At 41.1% G+C, this 22,187-nt stretch overlaps 1 protein-coding gene across 1 annotated transcript in view; it reads right to left on the bottom strand.

Annotated features, from left to right (window-relative positions):
* The window catches only part of LOC147219241 (unconventional myosin-VIIb-like), a 32,046-nt gene that overhangs the window by 7,707 nt on the left and 2,152 nt on the right, over nt 1-22,187 (bottom strand). The window contains exons 2-36 of the mRNA XM_086173134.1: nt 20,881-20,982; nt 19,896-20,048; nt 18,606-18,790; nt 17,807-17,934; nt 17,580-17,722; nt 17,224-17,337; nt 16,571-16,724; nt 15,091-15,167; nt 14,889-15,008; nt 14,371-14,510; nt 14,088-14,298; nt 13,864-13,999; nt 13,621-13,784; nt 12,808-12,945; nt 12,026-12,184; nt 11,769-11,861; nt 11,095-11,189; nt 10,912-10,993; nt 10,691-10,792; nt 9,249-9,365; nt 8,648-9,034; nt 8,362-8,565; nt 8,119-8,274; nt 7,975-8,037; nt 7,778-7,902; nt 7,561-7,687; nt 5,442-5,561; nt 5,157-5,330; nt 4,136-4,363; nt 2,032-2,199; nt 1,807-1,924; nt 1,589-1,715; nt 1,345-1,511; nt 287-468; nt 50-159 (exon numbers count right to left, since the gene is read on the bottom strand). Coding sequence (XP_086029260.1) covers nt 50-159; nt 287-468; nt 1,345-1,511; nt 1,589-1,715; nt 1,807-1,924; nt 2,032-2,199; nt 4,136-4,363; nt 5,157-5,330; nt 5,442-5,561; nt 7,561-7,687; nt 7,778-7,902; nt 7,975-8,037; nt 8,119-8,274; nt 8,362-8,565; nt 8,648-9,034; nt 9,249-9,365; nt 10,691-10,792; nt 10,912-10,993; nt 11,095-11,189; nt 11,769-11,861; nt 12,026-12,184; nt 12,808-12,945; nt 13,621-13,784; nt 13,864-13,999; nt 14,088-14,298; nt 14,371-14,510; nt 14,889-15,008; nt 15,091-15,167; nt 16,571-16,724; nt 17,224-17,337; nt 17,580-17,722; nt 17,807-17,934; nt 18,606-18,790; nt 19,896-20,048; nt 20,881-20,982 — 5,069 coding nt within the window. The remainder of the gene's footprint in view (nt 1-49; nt 160-286; nt 469-1,344; nt 1,512-1,588; nt 1,716-1,806; nt 1,925-2,031; nt 2,200-4,135; nt 4,364-5,156; nt 5,331-5,441; nt 5,562-7,560; nt 7,688-7,777; nt 7,903-7,974; nt 8,038-8,118; nt 8,275-8,361; nt 8,566-8,647; nt 9,035-9,248; nt 9,366-10,690; nt 10,793-10,911; nt 10,994-11,094; nt 11,190-11,768; nt 11,862-12,025; nt 12,185-12,807; nt 12,946-13,620; nt 13,785-13,863; nt 14,000-14,087; nt 14,299-14,370; nt 14,511-14,888; nt 15,009-15,090; nt 15,168-16,570; nt 16,725-17,223; nt 17,338-17,579; nt 17,723-17,806; nt 17,935-18,605; nt 18,791-19,895; nt 20,049-20,880; nt 20,983-22,187) is intronic.

The following is a 22,187-nucleotide window of genomic DNA, read 5'->3' as shown; positions in this document are numbered from 1 at the left end:
CAACATTAGGGTCCAATCCGCCTTGTTTATTTTTTCTTTCGATCATCACCTGAAGTTCTCGAAGGAGAACTCCTTCAGGGAGACGGGGGCCACCGTGTCCTCCCGCTGCGGGGCGCTGTACGCTGGCGAAGCTTTCCGCTGGCTCGGGTGCAGAAGCTCCTGAAGGGAACGAAAAATCGTTTTTTTTTCAGTCGTGTATCAACACACTCTTCTGATGATCTTCCGAACCCTTCGTCCTTCTCTCTTTGCGCGAACTTCACCGACCGGGCGACGATCGAAGGCGTACCAGCGTATCTTCTGACGGCCTGGTGAGAGTCGGAAGGAACTGCAGCGTTTCCTTGTGGACGGCGCCGCTGCCGCTGGTCCGTTGGTTGGTCGCTCTGACGCAGCCGTCGCCGGGGGAATGCGTCTCGTCCCTCTCCACCAGCAGCAGGTCACCGCGTTTACACACCAGAAACGTGGGGTCGCCTGGAGGATTCATGGGTATGAAATTGATATAATCGATTAAATTCTCCGCTTTATGCTTTATTTTTTATCTTGAAATATCATAGTTTTTAGTCAAGTATACAGTACTTGTACATAATATTTATTCTATATTTATATATAATTATATTATAATGTATCATATTTATTGGCTGTGACAACCCCTGAAGGGAAAAAAGAAAAATCAAAAAATAAAACAACTTATAAAACAATATCTTAGCTGAAGATATTTAGTTGTAATAATGTGAGCAAAGGTTTCAGATACATTTTCAAAATTTTAAGTTAATTCTTGAGTACCTTTTAAGATAAGATAAGATAAGATAAGATAAGATAAGAACAACTTTATTAATCCCGAAGGAAATTGTTGTGCCAGAGTTACAGAAAATATAACAGTAATAAATAATAAAAAGAAAAAGGTAGAATTAGAAATAAAAATAAACTATAAAGTGTCTCAGTGAAACTATAAAGTGTCTTAGTAAACAAGTGATAAAACTATAAGTGTCTTAGTAACAAGTGAGGTAAGAAGTGCACAATAGTATGATAAAAGGAAAAATTGTAGTGTAGCTGTTATGAAATGAAATATTGCACAGTTCTGAATATTGCACAGTGAAATGAAATATTGCACAGTTTTTGTTTTTTTTTCAGGTTAAAGATAGGTTTTTATGGTTGCCGGCGGCTGAATGGAGAGGAATTAAAAAGTCTCTCTCTTTTGGTTAATTTTAAGCCATGATTTTCTCAATTTGTATCCAATAATGAAAAATAATCCAAATCCGTAACACGCAGAGACAAAATTAGGCAATATCGGATTTATATTTGTCTGTATTGTAACCCGTCTGTTTTTTTTTTGTTTTTTTTTCCTACCCGCTCTGGTGGCGTCCTGCTTGGCCAGCGCAAACACAGAACGCTCCCTCAGTCCCGTGAGGTTCTTGTCGATCAGCGCCGTCATGTCCGCGTCCTCGCCACATTTCAGTTCGAACTCTCCTTGAACCGTGTCCAAAATCACCAGGCTGGTGCCGGAGTTGGCCTCGCTACGCGAGCAGGAGTGTTTAGTGAGCACGGCGACTGCACTTTTTGAGGGGGTGATTTTAAAACCGGTCGTCCGTACCTGAACACCTGGACGTTCTTCAACTCCACGTAGGGAAGCTCAAGGAGCTTCTTGTTTCTCCCGTCCATGAAGAAGATGCCGCTCCAGTTTACGGCCACGTAGAACCTGCTTTTAGGCAACGGAGGTCCTGCGGGAGAAAGAAGGAGATTCTTGATTCCAAGATGTTTGCGTGAGAAGTGTTTCTCCGCCATGTCAGGTGAGGTGGAAGCTTGACTGACCTGACAACATGGTGACTTCATAGAACTTGGAGAAATGGAGGGGCCATTTCTTTTGGGCGGTGTCAACAAGTTCTTCCTTTACGCTCTCCTTGCTCTTCTTCCCGTCGGCGTGAGGGCCCTGCACGACGAGGAGGGGGGGGGGGGGGGAGAAACCAGCGATGATGATGTGAAGGTGACACGAATACGAAGGAAAGGATAAAAATGGCTTCCGTCACGGTTTCACACCTGCAGGTGGGCGGCGCTTATGAGCTGGATCCACCGAGCCATGGATTTGTTCTCGATGAGCGGGGTGGCGATGCACTCCTCCACCACCTTCTTCATGTTGTCCTTGTTGTAGGTGGCGCCGAACTGGATGTAGTAGTGCTGCGACGCCAGCTGGACGTAGTCGTCCTCCTGGGAGACGCGGCACAAAGGTCAAGGCCGGGGCTTTGGGCGTTTTTTTTTTTTTTTTTACACCAGCAACACCAGCAGGACTTTTGATAATTTTTTAGTTAAATATGAACGTCATCTTTCTAAAATTGAATTCACCAAGACACTTTTAAAAATCTGATGTAACAACTTTGATTGGAATGACAACTAAGATGATGTTAATGTATATATTTAAAAAAAAAAAAACACAAATATTGAAATTTATTCATCTATTTATTATTTATACCGCTTAAACAGTACTCGATACTATTTTTTGTACCCTCAGATTTTATCTTTTTTTCATTTGTTTATTTATTGCATGTCTTTGTCTGTTCTTAGTATGTTATGCTGCTGTTGCTGCCAAGTATTTTTCAATTCCTGGCTACATCAGGCCTGTTTTGCTATTTTATCCGGCGCGTCAAACTATTTTCTTTGAATATTTTCATAAATATTTTTCATCAATTTGAATTAAAAAAAAAAACAACTTATTTTTTCCTTTTGTTTAATTTTGCATTGATTACTATATGCAAAATAATGTTGGTACATTTATATGATCATTAATGATTTTAAATTTGAAATAAAATGCCCTAAAATGTCAATATTTACATTGCAATTTTTGAATTTGTTCAATTTACATGATAACTATTTGCTCTGTGCATAAAAATTAATTAAAAAATGTGGCCCGCCAGCCAAAATAATTGCCCACCCCTGATATAGAGCAACCATTCACATGTTGTATATAGACAAGCAAGCAGTCACACGTCATATAGAACAGCTGTTCCCAACCATTTTTGTACCAGGTAACAGTTTAATGCATGAAAATGTTTCCACTGACCAGTTAGAGGCGCAGGTTCAAATAACAAAAACTTTTTTCAGTTCACAGTATTTAATCTGAATACAATGATAACACTTTATATTAGGTGATTACAATATTAAAATAGTAAAATATTAGAAAAAATGTCTGGAATGTAGGTGCAGCAGTAAGGGGAAGGCGGAAACAGTTGTTTTTCAAAATAAGATCCGGAAGGTCTAATGAAAGAAATTATAATTTGTACCAAGACAAATTTTCTTTGCAGACAGGTACCAGACACATAAAACTATTCACATGGCAGATAGACACATCCACCGTAATTTGCATATTGCATTTATTTCCTGCTGTGTATGTATAGATAGATAACACTCTATACATCTTTTTCTACACTAATATTTTAAGTTGTTTTTATTTATTTATTTGTTTGTTTGTTTGTTTGTTTGTTTGTTAATTGGCATGTCATTGTCTGTTCTTAGTATGTTATGCTGCTGCTGCAAAATAGATAAAAGATGCTAAATTGATGCTTTTAGATAACACTCTATACTTCTTATACCCTCATATTTCATTTTATTTTATTTATTTTTTAGTATGTCACCGCTGCTGACAAATAATTTCCCAATCCTGGGATGAATAAAGTACATCTTTATTTCATCTCATCAAACCGTTCCCCCTCTCATTTGAATGTTATATAGTCCTACAACCATCCACCCCCTCATTCACACTTTATATAGAGCAACTCATTCACATGTTATATATAGACATGCAACATTCACCTTAGCTGCCTTCTGCTCATGGTTGTATAACTGAATGTGACAATAAGGGTATATTTCATATATCGAAAGAGACATGCAGCAATTCACTCTTTCATTCACACGTCATATGGAGACATACAATACATCTTTTATTTTGTTTAATGCAGATGTCAGCTGTCATCAGGATCTAGAGCCCTGTTTGTCTGTGCATCCTGACACTGAACACCCACCGCCTACATTCAGCCGAATTTCCACCTTTCAAGGGAAATGCGTTTTGTGGGACATTTCACATATCAAGTATGAATCCATCCATTCAGATAAACGAGAGAATTCCCCCCCCCGAGCGATGGAGACTCACCTTCTCACCGGTGTACTCTCCCGACTTCATGCCCTTTATGACCTGCTTGTAGATGAGCTCGGTGCTGAGGGGGTCAAGCGAGGGGTCGTGCCAGGGTATGAACAGCTCCTTGCGGATGGAGAGGCTCCAGGCGGTGTCCTTCTCCTGCTTGCCCTGCCGCCGCGTCTCCTGCTCGCACTGGGACACGGCGTCCAGCACGTGCTTCCCGCAGCTGCCCAGAGACCACAGCTGGGGGTCAGAGGTCAAAGTGAGTCGAGGAGTTCGAGTTGGAAGTTGGGGGAAAAAAAAAATGAACGCGATTAGCCGGCGAGAAAGCCCCTCCACACGCCATTCCAAGAAGGAGTTTGGTGATTCGGTGAAACTAATGGGATCGGGAAATATAATTCACGGGAGTGAATCGTGACGCGGTCGCCTTCTACCCCAGATCCGATCCGGGAAGTAGACCGCCGCGGCAACAAACGTTCCTCTCGTTACAGAAAGGCTCATTTACCACGACCATCTTGATGGTCATGTAAAGTTTGTGAAGATTCATCTTCTTCTTTGACTCAGGTCATTTTCATTTTCAAAACATTCATTGGAAATCACCTACACATGTGAATGAGAGACTAATAGTTATATGTCACACTATGACTTTGGTAGAATGAACAAATGAATGGGTTGTTATTCTTCTTCTAGGGTTCATAACTATATTTTTTGGTTATTTGTTCATAAATATATTGGAAATAAACTCGTACGTTGTTCGGGTATTCTTTCACAAATACATTGGAGATTAACTTGTATATTGTTCGGTTACTCCTTCACAAATACACTAAAAATGTTTTTGAGTCGGGCAATAGCTACAGGTGATTAATCGCTAATTATTTTGAAAGTAAGTCATTTATTAGAGCAAAAAAAAATAACGATAACAAATAAATAACTGCATTTTTCAAAGTACTGGTTTTAAATGAATGGTGATCAGAAAAAATTAAAATCTCATATATGATATTGTTGCCTTCCGGCGTTCTCTGGAGGTCGTTCTCACTTTATCGGCGAGGCTGATGTAGAGCGAGAAGCCGTAGGTGTCCCGGAGGTCGATCTTGTCCGCAACTGCCTGGCAGACCTCGGCGGAGGTGGAGGCCGAGTCCATGAGCACCGTGACCTCGCTGCCGTCCATCAGCCAAACGCTCACATCCATCCGCTCCTTGGTCTTGACAGCCTGTTGGTCGAAAACACCAAAAGTGACAACCGACTCTTTCCGGAAAGTACGCTATTCAACGAGCGAATTTGGGATCTGCTCAGAGACAGGAAGGGAATCGACATGCGTGACCTCGAACTCCACCCAACAGGGAAGCTCTTTTCTCTCTCCGTTGGCGACAATGCGTTGAAGGCGCTCGCCGTAATAGCCTCTGTGAGCCGTCGGACCCTTGCTGATGAAACTCTCCAGATACTGCGAACCAGAGCAGAAAAGAAGCGGGCGTTTGACGGACGGATAATGAATTCCAGCCTTTTCGGAGAAGGTGAAGAAAACACGGGAGCGACAATGATGTTTGTCTCAGCTGAATCGAAAAAAGTGCAGATGCAAAACATGGTCGAAGTCAAGATGCTAGTATGTAGAAGTAGAGTTCCATTGGAGAATGAAATGAAATGTATATTAAACTAGAATAGAATTTAATATATTATATATAGTATAATATATATAAAAAGATCTTGAAGAAAAAGATTATAACATTATTTTATAATTTATTTATTATATAGATCATATTATATGATCTATATAATATATTCATTAAAGATTATAAAAAGAATAGAATATTCCTTTAATTGTCCCACAGATCAAATTTCCAACTAATCGCAGCAGAAAATGGATAGTGCAAGAAAAAGTTATCAAAAAAACTCAAATTAAACAATAAACAGTGTCAACAACATATATGCAAATAAACAGTATAGAACAACAAGTTGCAACTATATATGGATAATATGTAAGTAGTATAAACGTGCAAATGTGACATCTAGCGGAGTCGTATCAGTGTAGTAACACCTCTGGTGTCTGAGTGAGTGGATGTATGGGAGAGTGAATTGATGAATAAAACAGAAATCTATTGAGTGATCAATAGTCGAACAGCAGCTGGTAGAGAGGACCCGCAAAATCTCTCCTTCACTTTCTTATTGAAATCTTCTCGTCGTGGCAACCGGACTTGAATTTCATCACTTGAAAACGTCTCATCCGAGAGGCATCTTCAGCTCCGATGACTCGTGGGGAGTTTCCCAAAAACTAGCTCTGAGGGTGTCGTTATGCTAATGGGGTGTCGTTCGCTGGGGACCAAAGAGCAATTTTTGTGGGATTACCTGGATCGGAGTGTGAAATGGTAAACAAAGACGGCTTCTTTGACTCCTCTCACTTGAACCATCCGTCTTCTCGGGCTAGACTAGGGATATTGCTGTCTTCAAGACGATGGCCCCCGTCCTTTAGGTGGACCGCGGAGTCCTGTCCCAAAGTGGTGGTTCTCCTGTTTGGCTATCCGTTTGTGCAGAGGTTGTTCGGCCTCTCCGATGTAGACGTCATCACAATCCTCAGTGCGAGTGACAGCAGTTACCACATTCTGCATCGTATTCTGGTGGTTTTATCCTTGGGGTGCACCGCTTTTTGTCTCGGGGTGTCGTGGGATTTGCAATTTGCCAGTATTTGGAGTTTTCTCCGAAACACCAGCAACACACTTGGGGTGAAGGAGCTGCTCAGTGCTGCAATGATGTCCTATTCGGAGATGATGGCTTAGCTACCGTCCTCCTGCACTGAGTTCACAGGACGGAACTAGCCTTCCTCAGCAGTTTTTCCATCTTCTCCCTGTCAGCCGCTGATAGGCTGCAGCTCCAGCAGACTACGCCAAAGACAATGGCTGATGCCACTATATTAATGCAATAACTTGCTGATCGTTGAGATCTTACTTTCGGGTGATCTGGTAGCGTCGAAGCTTAAATTGCAAAACTTATTCTCGGGTTGCTGCAAGGTGATCTCAAGGGACAGAGACCCCCCCCCCCCCCCCCGATATTATTCATTCATTATCAGTACGAGATCACCTCACATGAGGAGATATGCCGTTCACTCACAGTTTGTGGGGAACCTCCTGCATGTTTTTGGAGCGGAGGAAGCCCAGGAAGGCGCAGGAAACAAGCTAACTCCCAAAAGCACCAACCACTGTGCCGAGGGGCAGCTTGATTATATAATCTTATGACACTTTAGCACCTCTTTCCTAATTGTAATTGGATTTAATGTTTGGGTGTCAAGTGCTATTTCACCCATGAGGCAACACAGATGTCAAATCCGAGCATCTGGCTAATTATTTTACCATTACTGCAGATAAAACCTAGAAAATGGGACATTTTTTAAGATTTATTACCGACTTGGGTAATTAATTTAAAACAAAAAAATCGGGTTTTGTTTTGCCGACCTTCATGAAGAGGTCTGTCGGGGGGAAGATCCCGAGGCAAACGGCGAGGAGGTTCCACCCTTGCATGCGGCTCCTCGGGTTGGTGTTCTTCACCAGCTGCTTACATATCTGACAGTAAATCTCATCCCTGCACGGAGGGGACAAGACGATAAGGATAAGAAACCTTTCAAAATAAAAAACATCCAGATGAAACGCAGCCGAAATTTCACGCTCTCACCTGATGCTCGGACGCGACAGGCCGTATCCGACGATGATGTGGAGCTTCTCCAGGGACGTCAACGGCCGGTCCAGGGTGGGACCCTCCCCGATCAAAATCTCCTTGTCCTCGGTCAGGTCCTCCGGCTGTGTGAGACCCGAGGAAACATTTTGAGATGAGACGGCGAGAAAACACGGCGGGTAAAATCGCGGGCTCACCTCCTCCAGGATGGCGGAGGCTTTTCTGTTTCCGAATTTCTTCTTGTTCTTCCTCAGGATTTTCTGTTGAGAGCAAACAGAGATGAGGTGTTTGGGGGCCCCAAATTTCCCATTTACGGCGAAAAGTAAAGATCCGGGATTTACCTGGTCGAGTCCCACCAGGTTGCTCAGCCTCCTGCCGGACCGGAGAGGCAGCAGACGGGAGCGGGTGCTGGACGCTTGAGACACCGAGTCCATCGATTTGGGCTCCGGGACGTCCTCCATGAAGCGCAGTATGATCCACCACACGGTGAGACACGCCTGGGGAACGAGAAGGGGGGTGGGGGGGTTAAAGGTCGTCCTCGCCGAAAAGCCAGGGCGCAAAACGCGCGGCGCCTCGGCGCTCACCAACGTGTCGCCTTCGTCTTCGTGCTGAAGAAGAGGCTGCTTGAGTCTCTGCTGGATGTGAGTGTGGTTGGCTTGGCCCTGGAAGTGGAGGATGCTGAACTTATAGAAGGAGAACTCGTTGTCCCAGTCTTCGAAATCGTCATCCTCCTCCTCCTGCTCCTCCGCCGACGGCACCGGTGACGCTGCGACCGATGTGTTCCGGCCCTTCGCGAAAAGTCAGAATGGTTTTAGCACGGAAAAAAATTCCAATGTTGTCACATGACCTGCTGAGGTAGCAACCACAGACCCGGTTATCTTCTGGTTTCGGTTCCTCCCGCTCGGGTTCGGCCGCTTCCACGTCAGATATGGAACGGACGCCAACCAACGTCACGCCCTGGTCGCCGTCGGACTCGGGTTCGTGATCGGCGTCGGACTCGAGTTCGTGATCGGTGTTCAGGTCAGGGTCGTGATCGGTGTTGAGGTCGAGTTCGTGGTCGCTGTCCGGTTCGGGTTCACAGTCGCTGTCCAGTTTGGGTTCGGGTTCGCTGTCCGGTTCGGGTTCGCGGTCGCTGTCCGGTTCGGGTTCGAGGTCGCTGTTCGACTTGGGCTCCTCTTCCGCCGGTTCCGATTGGCCGGCAACTTTTTCCAGTCGAAGCTGGAGCTCCTTGGCGGTGCGTTCCTGGTTTTCTTGCTCCTGGCGTAAGAGGAGAACCTGTATTTGAGTTCAAGAGGATGAAGAAAAAAAAACAAACTTTAAGCGATATTCAAAGTAGAACAGAGGATTGGCCTGGATGTGATGTTTGGTTAGATCTACATTGTTGAAATCCCACTGTCATTTCCTCAAAATCAAACATGATCATTTGTGCTTTATTTAAAACAAAAAACAGTGAAATCAAGATTATTCTTACCTCGCTCCTCATTTGTTGAGCCAGTCTTCTAGCCAGGGCCCCCCTTGTGTGAGCCTGCAGCAAAACGATCGCCTCCCTCCTCTTTTTCGCCACCTTCCTCGCCTGGTGGCCCCGGATCTGCAGTAGATCAGTTACGTCACAAATCAATTTATAATCCATATATGGAAAAAGCAACAAAATCAGTACTAGAATAATACTGAAAATATTAAATTACAGAAACATATATATATATATGTATGATTTAATATACTCATATATATCTCTCTATATATTTTCTTTATATATTTAGAAATATATGTTTATTTATTTAAACATATATGTTTATTTACTTATATATATATATATATTATATATAATGTTCGTGATAATATGTAATAATACTACTTTAATTTTACTTTTTCATTTTTTACTGTTTTATTCTGCTTTTTACTCGTAATCGGCGAGTTCACTGTGTTGTGTTGTATCATCACAGGGATTAATCCTGTATTTGATCAAAATACATAAAAAACTGAAACAAATTGCTTTAAAATGAGCGACAAAAAATTGAAAATGAAATAAAAATAAATTCCAATTAAAATCAATACATATTGAAAAAAATAATAAAAAAAGATAATATCATACTTATACTTTATACTTATATATAATTATACTTATATATATATAATATTAAATATGTATAATATTTTACACATATAAAATAAAATATAAATATAATATGAAAACATTAAAGATGTCAAAAAAATTCTTAAAATATTTTCCCTTGTTTGGGGACGTTTTTTTAACTGACATGGGTGTGTGTAAAAGTGTGTGAACACTGAAGGGCTTCTCTATTGTCTGTTAATGAAATCTATTTCCTGCAGCCTCGCCACCAAATCACGTATATACATATATACATATATATATATATATACTGCTCAAAAAAATAAAGGGAACACTTGAACAACACAATGTAACTCCAAGTCAATCACACTTCTGTGAAATCATAGTGTCCACTCAGGAAGCAACACAGATTCATTTTGACTTGTTTTAAGGACATTACATCAAAGTTGGATCAGCCTGGAGTTTGTTTTTACGCTTTAATTTTGAGTGTGATTCCTAATCCAGACCTCCATGGGTTGATGCAATTGATTTCCATTAATCATTTTTGTGTGATTTTGTTGTCAGCACATTCAACTGTGTAAAGCGCAAAGTATTTCATAAGAATATTTCATTCATTTAGATCTAGGATGTGTTTTTTAAGTGTTCCCTTTATTATTTTTGAGCAGTGTATATATATATATATACACACACACACATATATATATATATATATACATATATATATATATATATATATAATTTATTTTATTAGTTTTTTGGAGCTGTTAACTATGGGTGAATGTAATATTGCTGCAACCGCGCTTTAAACCTCCCGATTAGTTTATGCGAACCGTTTAACCTGCCTGGGTCTGCAGGATGAGCACGGCCTCCTGCTGCCTCTGGTACCGACGCTGTAGAATTCGACCGCGGACCTTCGCCGAGAGACGGGCGAAACCCTTCAGGATCTTGTTGTGAAGTGGGAGGGGGGACAAAGGTCACCGTTAGGAAAATCCATCTGGCATTCCTCAGCGGGCTGTGACGTCGGGGGAATTATGTAACGGCTGTACATTAATATGCATCAAACCTTTTTTTGTGCTCTCCCAGTATAGGCCCTCCAGTTCTTTTGTAACACTACAGCTGCTTTACGCTTCTTCAGAAAAAGCTTTCTGAAAAAAAAAACAAAGAAAGAAAAGCATACGTCTGTCGCAACAATAATATAATACTATATAATTTTATATTGACAAAGACATTTTAAGCCTAATTGCACCTGTCCCTGTATCCCCGGACCATCCTCTGAATTATGCGAGCTGCCTTGCTGAGATCTTCTTCTCTTAGCCGCTCCAGAGCAGCGTCATGGATGTCCTGAGAGGAAAAAGAAAAAGAAAATGTATTATTGAGCCTGACAAACATTGAAAAAATTGTAAAAAATTGTTAAGGTTTAAAAATGTGAAAAACATTGGATTTTGTTGAATATACAATAGAACTGGGAAATAACCCTCACTGCCTACATTCAACCAAATATCAATAAAATATGGCTTAAAAACCTATGAGCAGGATGCCTACAGGAATATATTTGCAAGTAAAATACCACTGCTAGTAGTAATAGATATTATCATTATTAATATCATCATTATGGTGATTATTATTATTTTCATATTATCATTATTATTATCATTATTGTTGTTGTTGTTGCTATTATTCATATGATATTCTATTGTATATCATAATATTACTCCATATAACCACCCGTCAGAAACAGTATATTGGTCTAAAAAAAAAGGCCATGTCTCTTGATTTTTATGGAGATTTCTGGAGAATTAGATTAAATTCCCTCAAAAAGCAACCACTGTACATGTGTAAATAAAAATCAATCATTTCATAAAATGCTAATATCAATATAAATGTTACAAGAGGCGGGGCCTGCATGCAAAGGATGATGACCTTTAGGAAAATCTTGGTCCGGCCTATTCTCCAGCCGTCTTCTCCTTCGATCACGCGCCTGCAAATGGCGTCGCAGCAGGCGGCTGCCTTCTCCTGGAGAGAGAGTTCAATTCAGGAGCGCTGAAAAGGCGGCAGGAGAGAAGCGGCGCCTCGGGCTGCGGCAGCGACGCCACGAGAACATTTTGCAGCAACATTTGATCAGGGTAAGATCCGCAGTGCGGGGGATGGTGGACAAACAGGCCCGTCGGGCTACTAACGGTTCTGGGGTTGCAGTCGGTGGTCTTCAGCAGCACCTTGTACCGCTGCAGGAAGTCCTTAAACGTGTGGCGTATGTGATAACCCAGCTTGCGGATGCGGATGGTGTCCATCATGCCGGAGTATCTCAGCTGACGCATGCAGAGCTCTCGGTCGAAGGTCTACGGAAGAGAAATTTGATATATCAAACTGAAATCTCACATGGGAGGCATACAAGAAGAACTCTGTTAGCAAGCAGCTAACTTATCATAAATAACCCTTCATAAGATGGCGATAAAGGTCCATTCCTTGCAATGCATTTGATCTATATTCAAAGTTACAGCGTTGGAAATTGATAGCTTTTAAAGTCGTGGTTTATAGTTAAAAAATTAAAAAGATGACGAATTGCATTTCAACCCGAATGACAATTCTTGCGAAATGACTCGCAAATGAGTCGTTTTCATGATCGAGTTGTTAAAATCAGGGCTTCGGAGGCGAGCCTCCCCTGTCAGTCGACGTTCGTGACGAGCGTATCGTAGTTATACCAATTATTATTATTTAATGCTGAGCCTGTGGTCGTCCCAGTCCCAGCCCCAGGGAATCTGTTGCTTTCCTCTGCGGTAGAAAACAGGGAGGTGTAATTATTGACCCATTCCAGGTGGACGGGGTCAAAGTCAGGCCTGGTGACACATCAGTTCATCCAAAGCGAAACCGCGGTTTATGGCAAACGCTGTTCATCTGTCTTTCTGTCGGCTTAAAGGGACTGTGACAAGAACCACGTGTGTGTGTTTGAGCTGTGTGTTACCTGTGACTGCTTGCTATTGTTTGGCTTGAAGCAGCGGATGAAATAGGGCTGGCAGGCCGACAGGGCCTTCATGAGCGACTCCAGCGACTGACGGAATTGCGCGCCCAGCGTCGGCGCCTGTTTCCGGCTCTCCTGACCCTGAGCAGATGAAAGAGAGGGGAGAGGTTGCCGTGGTGACACAGCTTTACATCTTGACGTACATTGAGAAGAAGGCGATCATCCGAAAAGTAAACAATTTGTCCCAGAATTGTTAAATATCATGAATCTATTATTGTGTCCCATTCTACCACACATTACTTCCTTCTTTATCCAAATGTGATAATTCTACATTAATTTTACTGTTTTATTCTGCTTTTTACTTGTAATCGGCGAGTTCACTGTGTTGTGTTATGTCATCACAGGGATAAATTCTGGATTTGATCAAAATACATAAAAAACGGAGACAAATTAGTTTAAAACGAGCGACAAAAAGTTGAAAAGAAATTGAAAATGGAATAAAAATAAATTCATATTAAAATGAATACATATTGAAAAAATAATAAAAAATAAGATAATATCAGACAAGATAATACTTTATACTTATATGTACATAATATTAAATATATCATATTTTATATATATATAACATAAAAATATAAATAATATTAAAACATTAGAGGTCAAAAAAAATATTCTTTAAATATTTTTCCTTGTTCGGGGAGTTTTTTTTTGTGCGGTTTTAACTGACAAGGGTGTGTGTAAAAGTGTGTGAGAACTTTGTCTGTTGATAAAATCTATTTCCTGCAGCCTCGCCACCGAATCACGTTTTATTACCCTCATAGAATTGCCAGGAGTCACAATGACCCTGCTGTTGGTCAGCTTCACTCCGTTGATATCGAGCTCCTTCTCAAAACACTGACGGAGTAGCTCGCTCCCGGACATCGCCACCATCTTGAAAAGATCGGAGCTGACGGCGTCCCTGTTTTTCTCCAGAAAACCTGGAGGGGGACGAGAAAAACGTACATCAAACAGAACGACATCCAGTCTTTTTCGCCAGGTCATTTGTCATTGTCGTACCTTTGGACTCATAATGAACCACGCCTGCGAAGTGACAAATCCCAAAGTCTGTGTCGTGGTCCCTCTTGGAGGCCACGAAGTTGGTGTTTCCTCTGTGTCGTTGGTTGATCTTGTTCAGCATCGTGACGTCCGATCCCTGTCGCACAGCGATAACGTGAACGGGAGAACCGTCTCGCCCGTGTCGCACGAGGGAAAAACCGTGAAGCGACGCCGCAAAAACCAACTTGGGGGAAGTTGCTCTCCTCGTCGATCAGAGCCAGCAGGTTGCAGGGCTTCCCGGCCAGGAGGTCCACGATGCACTGGTTGTCGCTGAAGCTGATGCTATTCCACACGATGTCCTCCTTCAGGTACTCCTTCTGCTCCAGCTTGAAGATGTGGCCCACGAAGAACTGCTGCAGCTTCTCGTTGGCGAAGTTGATGCACAGCTGCTCGAAGCTAAGCGGCGACAGGGAGACGCGTCAGGGGGAGGCGACGACCACGTGGCGAAATATGGAGAAATCTAATAACCTGTTGGATTGGAAGTTCTCGAAACCGAAGATGTCCAGCAGTCCGATGGATAGAAAGCTCTTGGTGCTGTTGATCAGACTCTTGTAGATGATGCTGTTGATCTTCCTGACGATCCATATGAACAGCTTGTTGTAGATCGCCTGGCAGACGAGACCAACGACCTTCGATTGGGTTGTGTGACTTTTACGGGCCGTATACGGGCCACATTGTAAATAAGACAAACAAAAAAAACCTTATCACTCAGACATGTGGTTCAGATCTCTACACGTCCATATCTATTTAATATTTATCGGCGAGACAATTTTATTAAGGACCGTAAAGTCTCTCTAATGTGAGGTGAACGGCTATCCCCGGCTTCATGAGTTGAAGTCCATAAAACAACGTTTGGTCATCGGTCAAATAAGCCTCGAAGTGTTCTGCCTATCGATCAACTACTAATCTTTGAATTAAAAGCGAAGATTGACGTTGGATAAGCATTTTTAATTTATATATCATAACTCAAACTCTGACGTCGTCACCTTGACCAGGGCGTCTCTGCAGTCGGCGGCCTGCTCCGAGCTCAGGGGTTTGGTCACCCGCTCTCTGTTGGTCCGAAAGGAGCGGTGAGTCAGGCTGTTCGCCAGCGCCGACATTTCTACCTGAAGGAAACGCACAGGAGCAAAATTGTCTCGAGGGTCGAGGTTGTCGTGAAGAATGGCGGGCAGACGAGAGGACGCCAACCTCGAGAAGCGCCGCCGCCATGCTGAAGTGTTTGCACTCGGTGACGTCGCTGGTTTCCATGTTGTTCTGTGTGTTGGCTGGTGGAAAAACAAAAAACAACATGCTTCAAATCTGTGCTGGAAGTTGCGCATTGTTTTACATCACATGAGTCAAACTCAAGGCCTGCGGGCCAAATGTGGCCCGCCATGTTATTTTATGTGGTCCGTGAAAACGTCTTAAAAGGTCTGCTCGTCTTAAAATGAGTGAGTCAAACGTGCGCGTCGACCATAAACTACATTGTTCACCATTCATGTCGATCATGTTACCCGCAATAAAGACGGCATCCCGCTATTAGTTTGTAGTGTATCCGCATCAATGCGATTTTCAGTGGAGTTAAGAAATATAACAAAGCAAAATTTTCCACAAAAATAGGAAGGCGAATACATTTTTGTGTTTAAAGGAGAAAAAAAACGCCATGTCTTTTGTTTTATGAGGCAGCGTCGGTTGTCAAAGAGCACAATCTATGTTGGCATTGGTTGGAGCTAAGTATGCAAAAGTTAGCCTTTCGGAAAAACATCAAATTGTCCAAAAACAAAAAGCAAAACTACGATGGCAGCAGAATGTGTTCACAACCAAAAACACTGCAGCGGGGAAAGCTAGCTTTGAAACAGAGAAACTAGTAATTATATATTTCTTTTACATCTATGCAAATGAAAATGTTACACTTTGAATTCGAATGAATAGTAAATTCAGTTATTTAACATTAAGGAGTGGTTACATTTATTTTACATCACATTTGGTTATATTTAGTTCAATTTATACTCTTACCATAGCATGTGGCCTTTTGAGGGCAACAATTATTATGGTGTTACATCATTTGTGTTCAAATTCATCTCTATAAGTTGTCATTGTCGGTATAATCATAATAATAATAATAATCACAGAGAAAACAATAATAATAATACATTTGATTTAAGGCGCCTTACTTGACATCCAAGGACTTATATATATATATGTATATATATATATATATATATGTACACAAAATACAGATTTAAAAGAAACAGTAGAGAAAAAAAAAGTGACAAAGTGGTAAAAACAATAAAGAAATAAGTGACAGAGCAGTTGGCGTCAGATGAAATAGGCCACTTTAAATAGTTAAAGTTAAATAGTTATAGGTTCCACCATACAGCTGACGCACTCCTTTTCTAAGTTTTTTTTTTTTTAAACTTCGTAAAGTTTTTTTTTTTACTATTTTTAGGTGATTGCGTTTGAGCGATTACTTTACAATTTTTTTTTAAACTTTTTTTTACTTTTTTTTTTTTTCTTGTTACCATTTTTAAATGACTCAGTCACGACTGCCTCTCCACGATTTTCTCGGTCGTTATTAGAATCATTTCAAATGTAATCATCTTGTGAATTTAAAAAAAAAAAAAAAAAAAAAGACAAAGTAAGGAATCTACACACGGGCTTTTATTTTGAAAAGCCGGATCCCGCTCACCTTCGAAGCACACGTTGCCCAGGTGCAATATGGCCGCGAGCAGCTTGAAGATGCTGCAACGCTCGACCTCTGAGAACATCAGGATCTTCATGGCGTCACGGACGCGGCCGAGATCCTCCTCATCGCACCTGGCTTCACATGTGACACAGTTACCCTGCGACGCCAGGGAATAAAGGTTAGGGCTGATTACACCACCCTCCCCACACACACACACAAACAGCCTAAATGATAAAACAATTGATATTTTATTCTTGTTGCATCCACAGTTAACAAAAACATCTGTAATACCTCTATCATAGTGATACCGAGTAAAATTATTATTAGATTGTAGATTACAATCATGAAGGTTATGTAAGCAATTTTTTTAAACACTCGCTAAAAGGAAAATACTTAGGATGATAAAAGTAAAAATATTTTAAGATGACATTCTTAGGTTCATTATGAAAGAATTCGCTGAGCTTTTTTTTTACACTAAAAGCTGTAATGATTAACTCGTGATCTGTCTAATGCAACCTGACACTGTGTATATATGGAAATATATACGCTTGCAAACACACACACACACACACACACACACACACACACACACACACACACACACACACGTACATACACACAATGTCTCCTCCAGTCTACTGTTCACTCTTTGCTACCTTTGTGAGGAATTTGTATTCCTCTGAGTTTCCGAGGCCAAGACTTTTCCTCTCCTGGTCTGTGGCTCCTGCCAGAAGGCAGTAAAACACGTGATAGTTGCGCTCCTCCGGGGCCTAAAGGTTACGGGGTGGGAAAAAAAATCATTTGCTTTCAGTCAAAGACAAACAAATGTGAAAAAAAAGACGTCTCCAGCCAAGTAGCTTCTGTTTTCTTTGTTTTTTTTTATTTCCCAGCAGAGCGGCGGTTAATTTCTCTGCAGCTGAAGTGTTTTTAAAGAGACGGCGATGGGTGGCTACGCTTTTACGAGTGACCCCGTGAACCCTGGCGAACAGGAAGCGAGGCAGAGGGGCCTCACCTGATGGCAGACCCGAGACTTCTCCAGGAGGTACTGCTCGATGCGAGCGCCCTCGATCAGACCCTCCTCGTCGAAGAAGATCTCCAGGTACTTCCCAAAACGGCTGGAGTTGTCGTTACGGACGGTTTTGGCGTTTCCGAACGCTGCGCGGGCGAGAACGAGGATGGTTTTGGTTTTTCCCAACCAAAGTTCAAATAAGCGAGCATTCTCTTGCACCTCTCTGGTACCTTCTAGAATCGGGTTTGACTCCAGGATCTGCTCTTCTATCTGCTGCTTCGAGAGCTGGCCGCTGATCGCCGCCAGGTACTGCAGGATCAGCTTGGTGCTTTCCGTCTTCCCGGCTCCCGACTCCCCGCTTAAGAGAAACCACGGACGACGGGATGAAAACGATCGATTTAATCCAAATTAAAACTCATCATAAAATACACGGCCAATACCGGTGTTGAAAACAGGCCATAAAATATCTTGTATTGTTGAAATATCCTAAACCTAAGTGGGCAAGTGGACAAGCGCCATCAGAGGTATAATGGTCTTTACTGTATATGATGCTTAATAAAAATTTTATATGTATATTTTTAAAAATGCAAGGTGTTAATTAACATACATTTTCCAATTTTATACGTGTGCCTTTTTTACTGTATGTTGTACTTCTCCGTGTCGGCACATAGTCGGGAGGAGCGAGGAATCGAACCATCGACCTCCCGACCGACCGGACGGATGCAAATAAATGAATAAAAAGTAAAAATGCTTTTTGGTGACCGACACAAATTCTCACTTATCGGTAAAACATATTTGCAAAAACTGCTTGATAAACATTTGGAAGACAATTATTTCAGCGTCCAAACACGGACGACACAACTAAAAAAAAAAAAACGTGCTTTCGTGATGTGTGGCCTGTAAAATATTAAAAAAAAAAATCATTTAATTTTGCACCTATGCAGCTAATCCTTACGACCACTCAAATATCCGAGTTAGTTTAAATTAAGATTGATTCATATATAGATTTGTTTTCGTCCGTTGTTTTACCTGATGATGCAGCACTGGTTGCTGTGATGGCGTTTCATGTTGAAGTAGCAGGATTCGGCGATGGCGAAGATGTGCGGCGGCAGCTCCCCGAGCTTCCGACCCTGATACAACCTCACCTGCTCGGTCGTGTAAATAGGGAAGACCTGGTACGGGTTGACGGCAACCAGCACGGAGCCCGTGTACGTCTGGAGGGAACGGGCGCAAATAAACAGCTCAGTCTAACTGGGTAATTGATGAGGTCTCACAAAAAGCCCTATCTGATGTATAGTACTCGCTCAGATAAAAGCCTTAAGTCATTGGAAATCAAAAATAAACAGACTTTTGTCCAACATTTTTTTTTTTTTACACTCACAATATTTACTTATTACTTATAACACAGTTTAGGTCAGAACAGACACATCTTTTTCTGTGTAAGATTTCACATGTAATTGCATCAAAAGTTATTGCAATTTTCTTATCAATCTCCCTTAGTATAATAATAATAATAATAATAATAATAATAAGATTATGATGTTCTAGTACTAACAATAATAATGTGTGAGTAAAGGGTACAGGGAATAGGATGTGATGGAAGCAGATTGTTTGGGGTGGGGAACCCTGAAGGTAACAGCCAAAAGACAAATACTTCAATACTATAAATTATATTCAATATGGTAATAATAATAATAACAATATTAATAATAATAATAATAATAATAAAACTACGATGTTCTACTATAAATAATAATGTGTGAGTAAAGGATGTAATGGAAGCAGATTGCTTTGGGGAACTCTGAAGGAAAGGGCAAAAAGAAAAATATTACAATACTATATATCATATTAACAAGAATAATAACAATAATAAATTAATTTATTGTCTATGCTGATGGCTCGGGGGGAGGGGAGTATGATTTTCAGAAAATATTTTATTTTTTGTAATCCTTTAAGTACAATTAAAGAGAATTACAATTAGTCTTAAATGGGATGATCCCCTCCCTCCATTCATTTGAATGTATTTTCCATGAAAGAGCGTCCAGTCATGGTTTACGGGCCTCGTGCACTCAAAAAGTGCCAAAAACAAAGCGATAAAACGTGGCACACGTTCCGTTTGTTGGTTTCTTTTCCGATTGTTGATATTTAATTTAGTATTTCATTTATTTATTGAAAACTAAGAACTTCTTATATCATCTGATGTGCGATATGAGTGCCGTGATGCAAAATAAAACAAAAAGAAAGAATAACTCGCAATAAACACGGACTATTAATGATTAAATCCAAGCTAAGAGGAATAGCAGGCGGACGTGGCCTCACATAGATGATTCCTTGTTTGTGGCGCAGCAGCAGGTTCCTGAGGAGTCCGGCCTCAGTCATGTCTCCCAGCTTGATCATGTTGTCCACCCCCTCCACCGACGTGGGGTGCATGATCTTCAGGGAGGCCTCCTTCTCCGAGGACAAACTACGCTCCTGTGATGCATCAGACGGAGGGTTTCAACATTCACTCATTTCCCTTTACGTAAAATAATTAATCCACACATCCATAAACTGGTCCTATACCCTTTTTTTTAAATTTTAACAATAAACTGTGATATAGATAAAACGTACTTATCTCGGACTGCTCACTGTTATTATGGTACATTAAAGTACATTATAATAATAATAATCTTTCAGGACTTTTTACTGCGCTGATGCCCCAGATCAGGTTGGCAGCAAGTTAGGCTATGCAGTGTGTGTGTGTGTGTGTACGTTTGTGTGTCTCTGTAACAAAAAAAAAAAAAAAAAAAAAAACCTCACTAACCCAAGCTTACTGTTCTGTATATTTCCTGTGCATCGCGTATTTGCAAGTGTATTTGCAGTTCCTATGTCCGCTATTGTAAGTCGCTTTGGATAAAAGCGTCTGCCAAATGCAATGTAATGTAATGTAATGTAATGTAATCACTGTGTACACATCTTTAAAAGAATGACCTAAATTTTGATTGTACAGAGGTGTAGGAAAAGAGCATGATAATAAAATAATAGACCTACTGATAAAGGAGAATATGAGCAGGGTTAGAGTCAGTACTGGTACAAGGTGTTACAGTAGTTTCCAGTCAACACTTAAATACGGAAAAAAAAAAAAAATCCTTTAAATTTCATTGGTGTTTCACACGTTTACATTCACGCCGGTTTCTCTCACGGCGACCCGATCAAGTTTTCCAAACAAATGTTAGCTTCTCATTATTTGCTTTTCTACTCCTTGTCGCCGGGATTCTGACCAGAACATCTTAATCCAACACTTCGACTCGTAACCCGTGATTACCTTTCCCTCGTCATCTTCCAGTAACCTCTGCCCGGTTGGGGTCACCTTGACCCGAGCGCCGATGGGCACCCCGATGTCCGAGTCCACCCACACCCACTCCCCCTGGAAATCCACAGAGGCGCAACAAGACACACGATGGCCTTTCAGGTTACGGCATTTAATTTAGTTTTGTTTAATCATTATCTACAAATTAAAGTTGGTATAATGCAGTTTGGTTCTGAAGGACTTACCACTCTCAGCATCACCTGGTTTTAACTCTCCTACTTCCTGAACAAATGATAATAGACAATTAGACTCATACATATATATATATATATATGTTTATATATATGTTTATCTGACTATATATGTGTGTGTGTGTGCATATATGTATATATATACACACATATATACGTGTATATATACATATATATGTATATATACACACACACATATATAATCAGATAAACATATACATATATATATATACAGACACACACAGGGGTATATATATATATATATATATATATATATATATATATATATATATATATATATATATATACCCCTGTGTGTGTGTGTAAAGGCATGTTTTTATCTTATTCACCCATTCATGGTTTCACTTACTAATTTTTTTATTTATATATTTTCTTTATACATTTGCAATTTTAATCCTAGAAATTAGCAGTTGGGTGAAAATGTCCTTTTGCTTTAGCTGTGATTTGGTTACATTTTTTTATTCATTTGCAAAAATAAGCAAAAACCATGTGGCTGATTCACTCAAATGTTGCCAAATCAGAGATTTTTTTCAAGCCGGTCATTTCAACTGAACATTAAAACTCGCCAAAAATTCACACATTTATGAAGTCAAGGCTGGAAATAACGACAGCGACCGACCTTAGAGAAGTGAAATCGGCCCACCGTCGCTGGCAGTCCTGCTGTGGAAGGTTTTCATAGGTAACAAAATACAGTAACATGCAATCCAACCGCTGTCCGTTGATAATCCCACTCGCTGTCCATCAGGAGTGTCAGAGAAGGAAACAAGTTTCTGATACAGCCGTCGGCGTCATTTATGGCACTTTGACTTTGTACTGACAGCCGAGAAGGAAGAAGGGTAACCTGGGAATCTACGCAGATCTCTCCCATTACGGCTGGACTGATACCGGACTATTGGGAGTCGACATTTGGGAGTGAACCAAAGTGAGATTGTGTGCGGTTATTACGGCCCGCAATCAAAGATACAAGTCGGCGTTTAAATCAAATGGTCGTCGAGAAACACAGATGACGATACTGAAACGTTATTTCAGTCGAGCGAGGCGTCTCGGCGG

The sequence above is a fragment of the Fistularia commersonii genome, chromosome 25, assembly GCF_037954325.1.
Source record: "Fistularia commersonii isolate RoL2024-O1a breed Wild chromosome 25, RoL_Fcom_v1.0, whole genome shotgun sequence".
NCBI lineage: Eukaryota > Metazoa > Chordata > Actinopteri > Syngnathiformes > Fistulariidae > Fistularia > Fistularia commersonii.
This window is presented reverse-complemented; position numbering and strand designations above follow the sequence as displayed.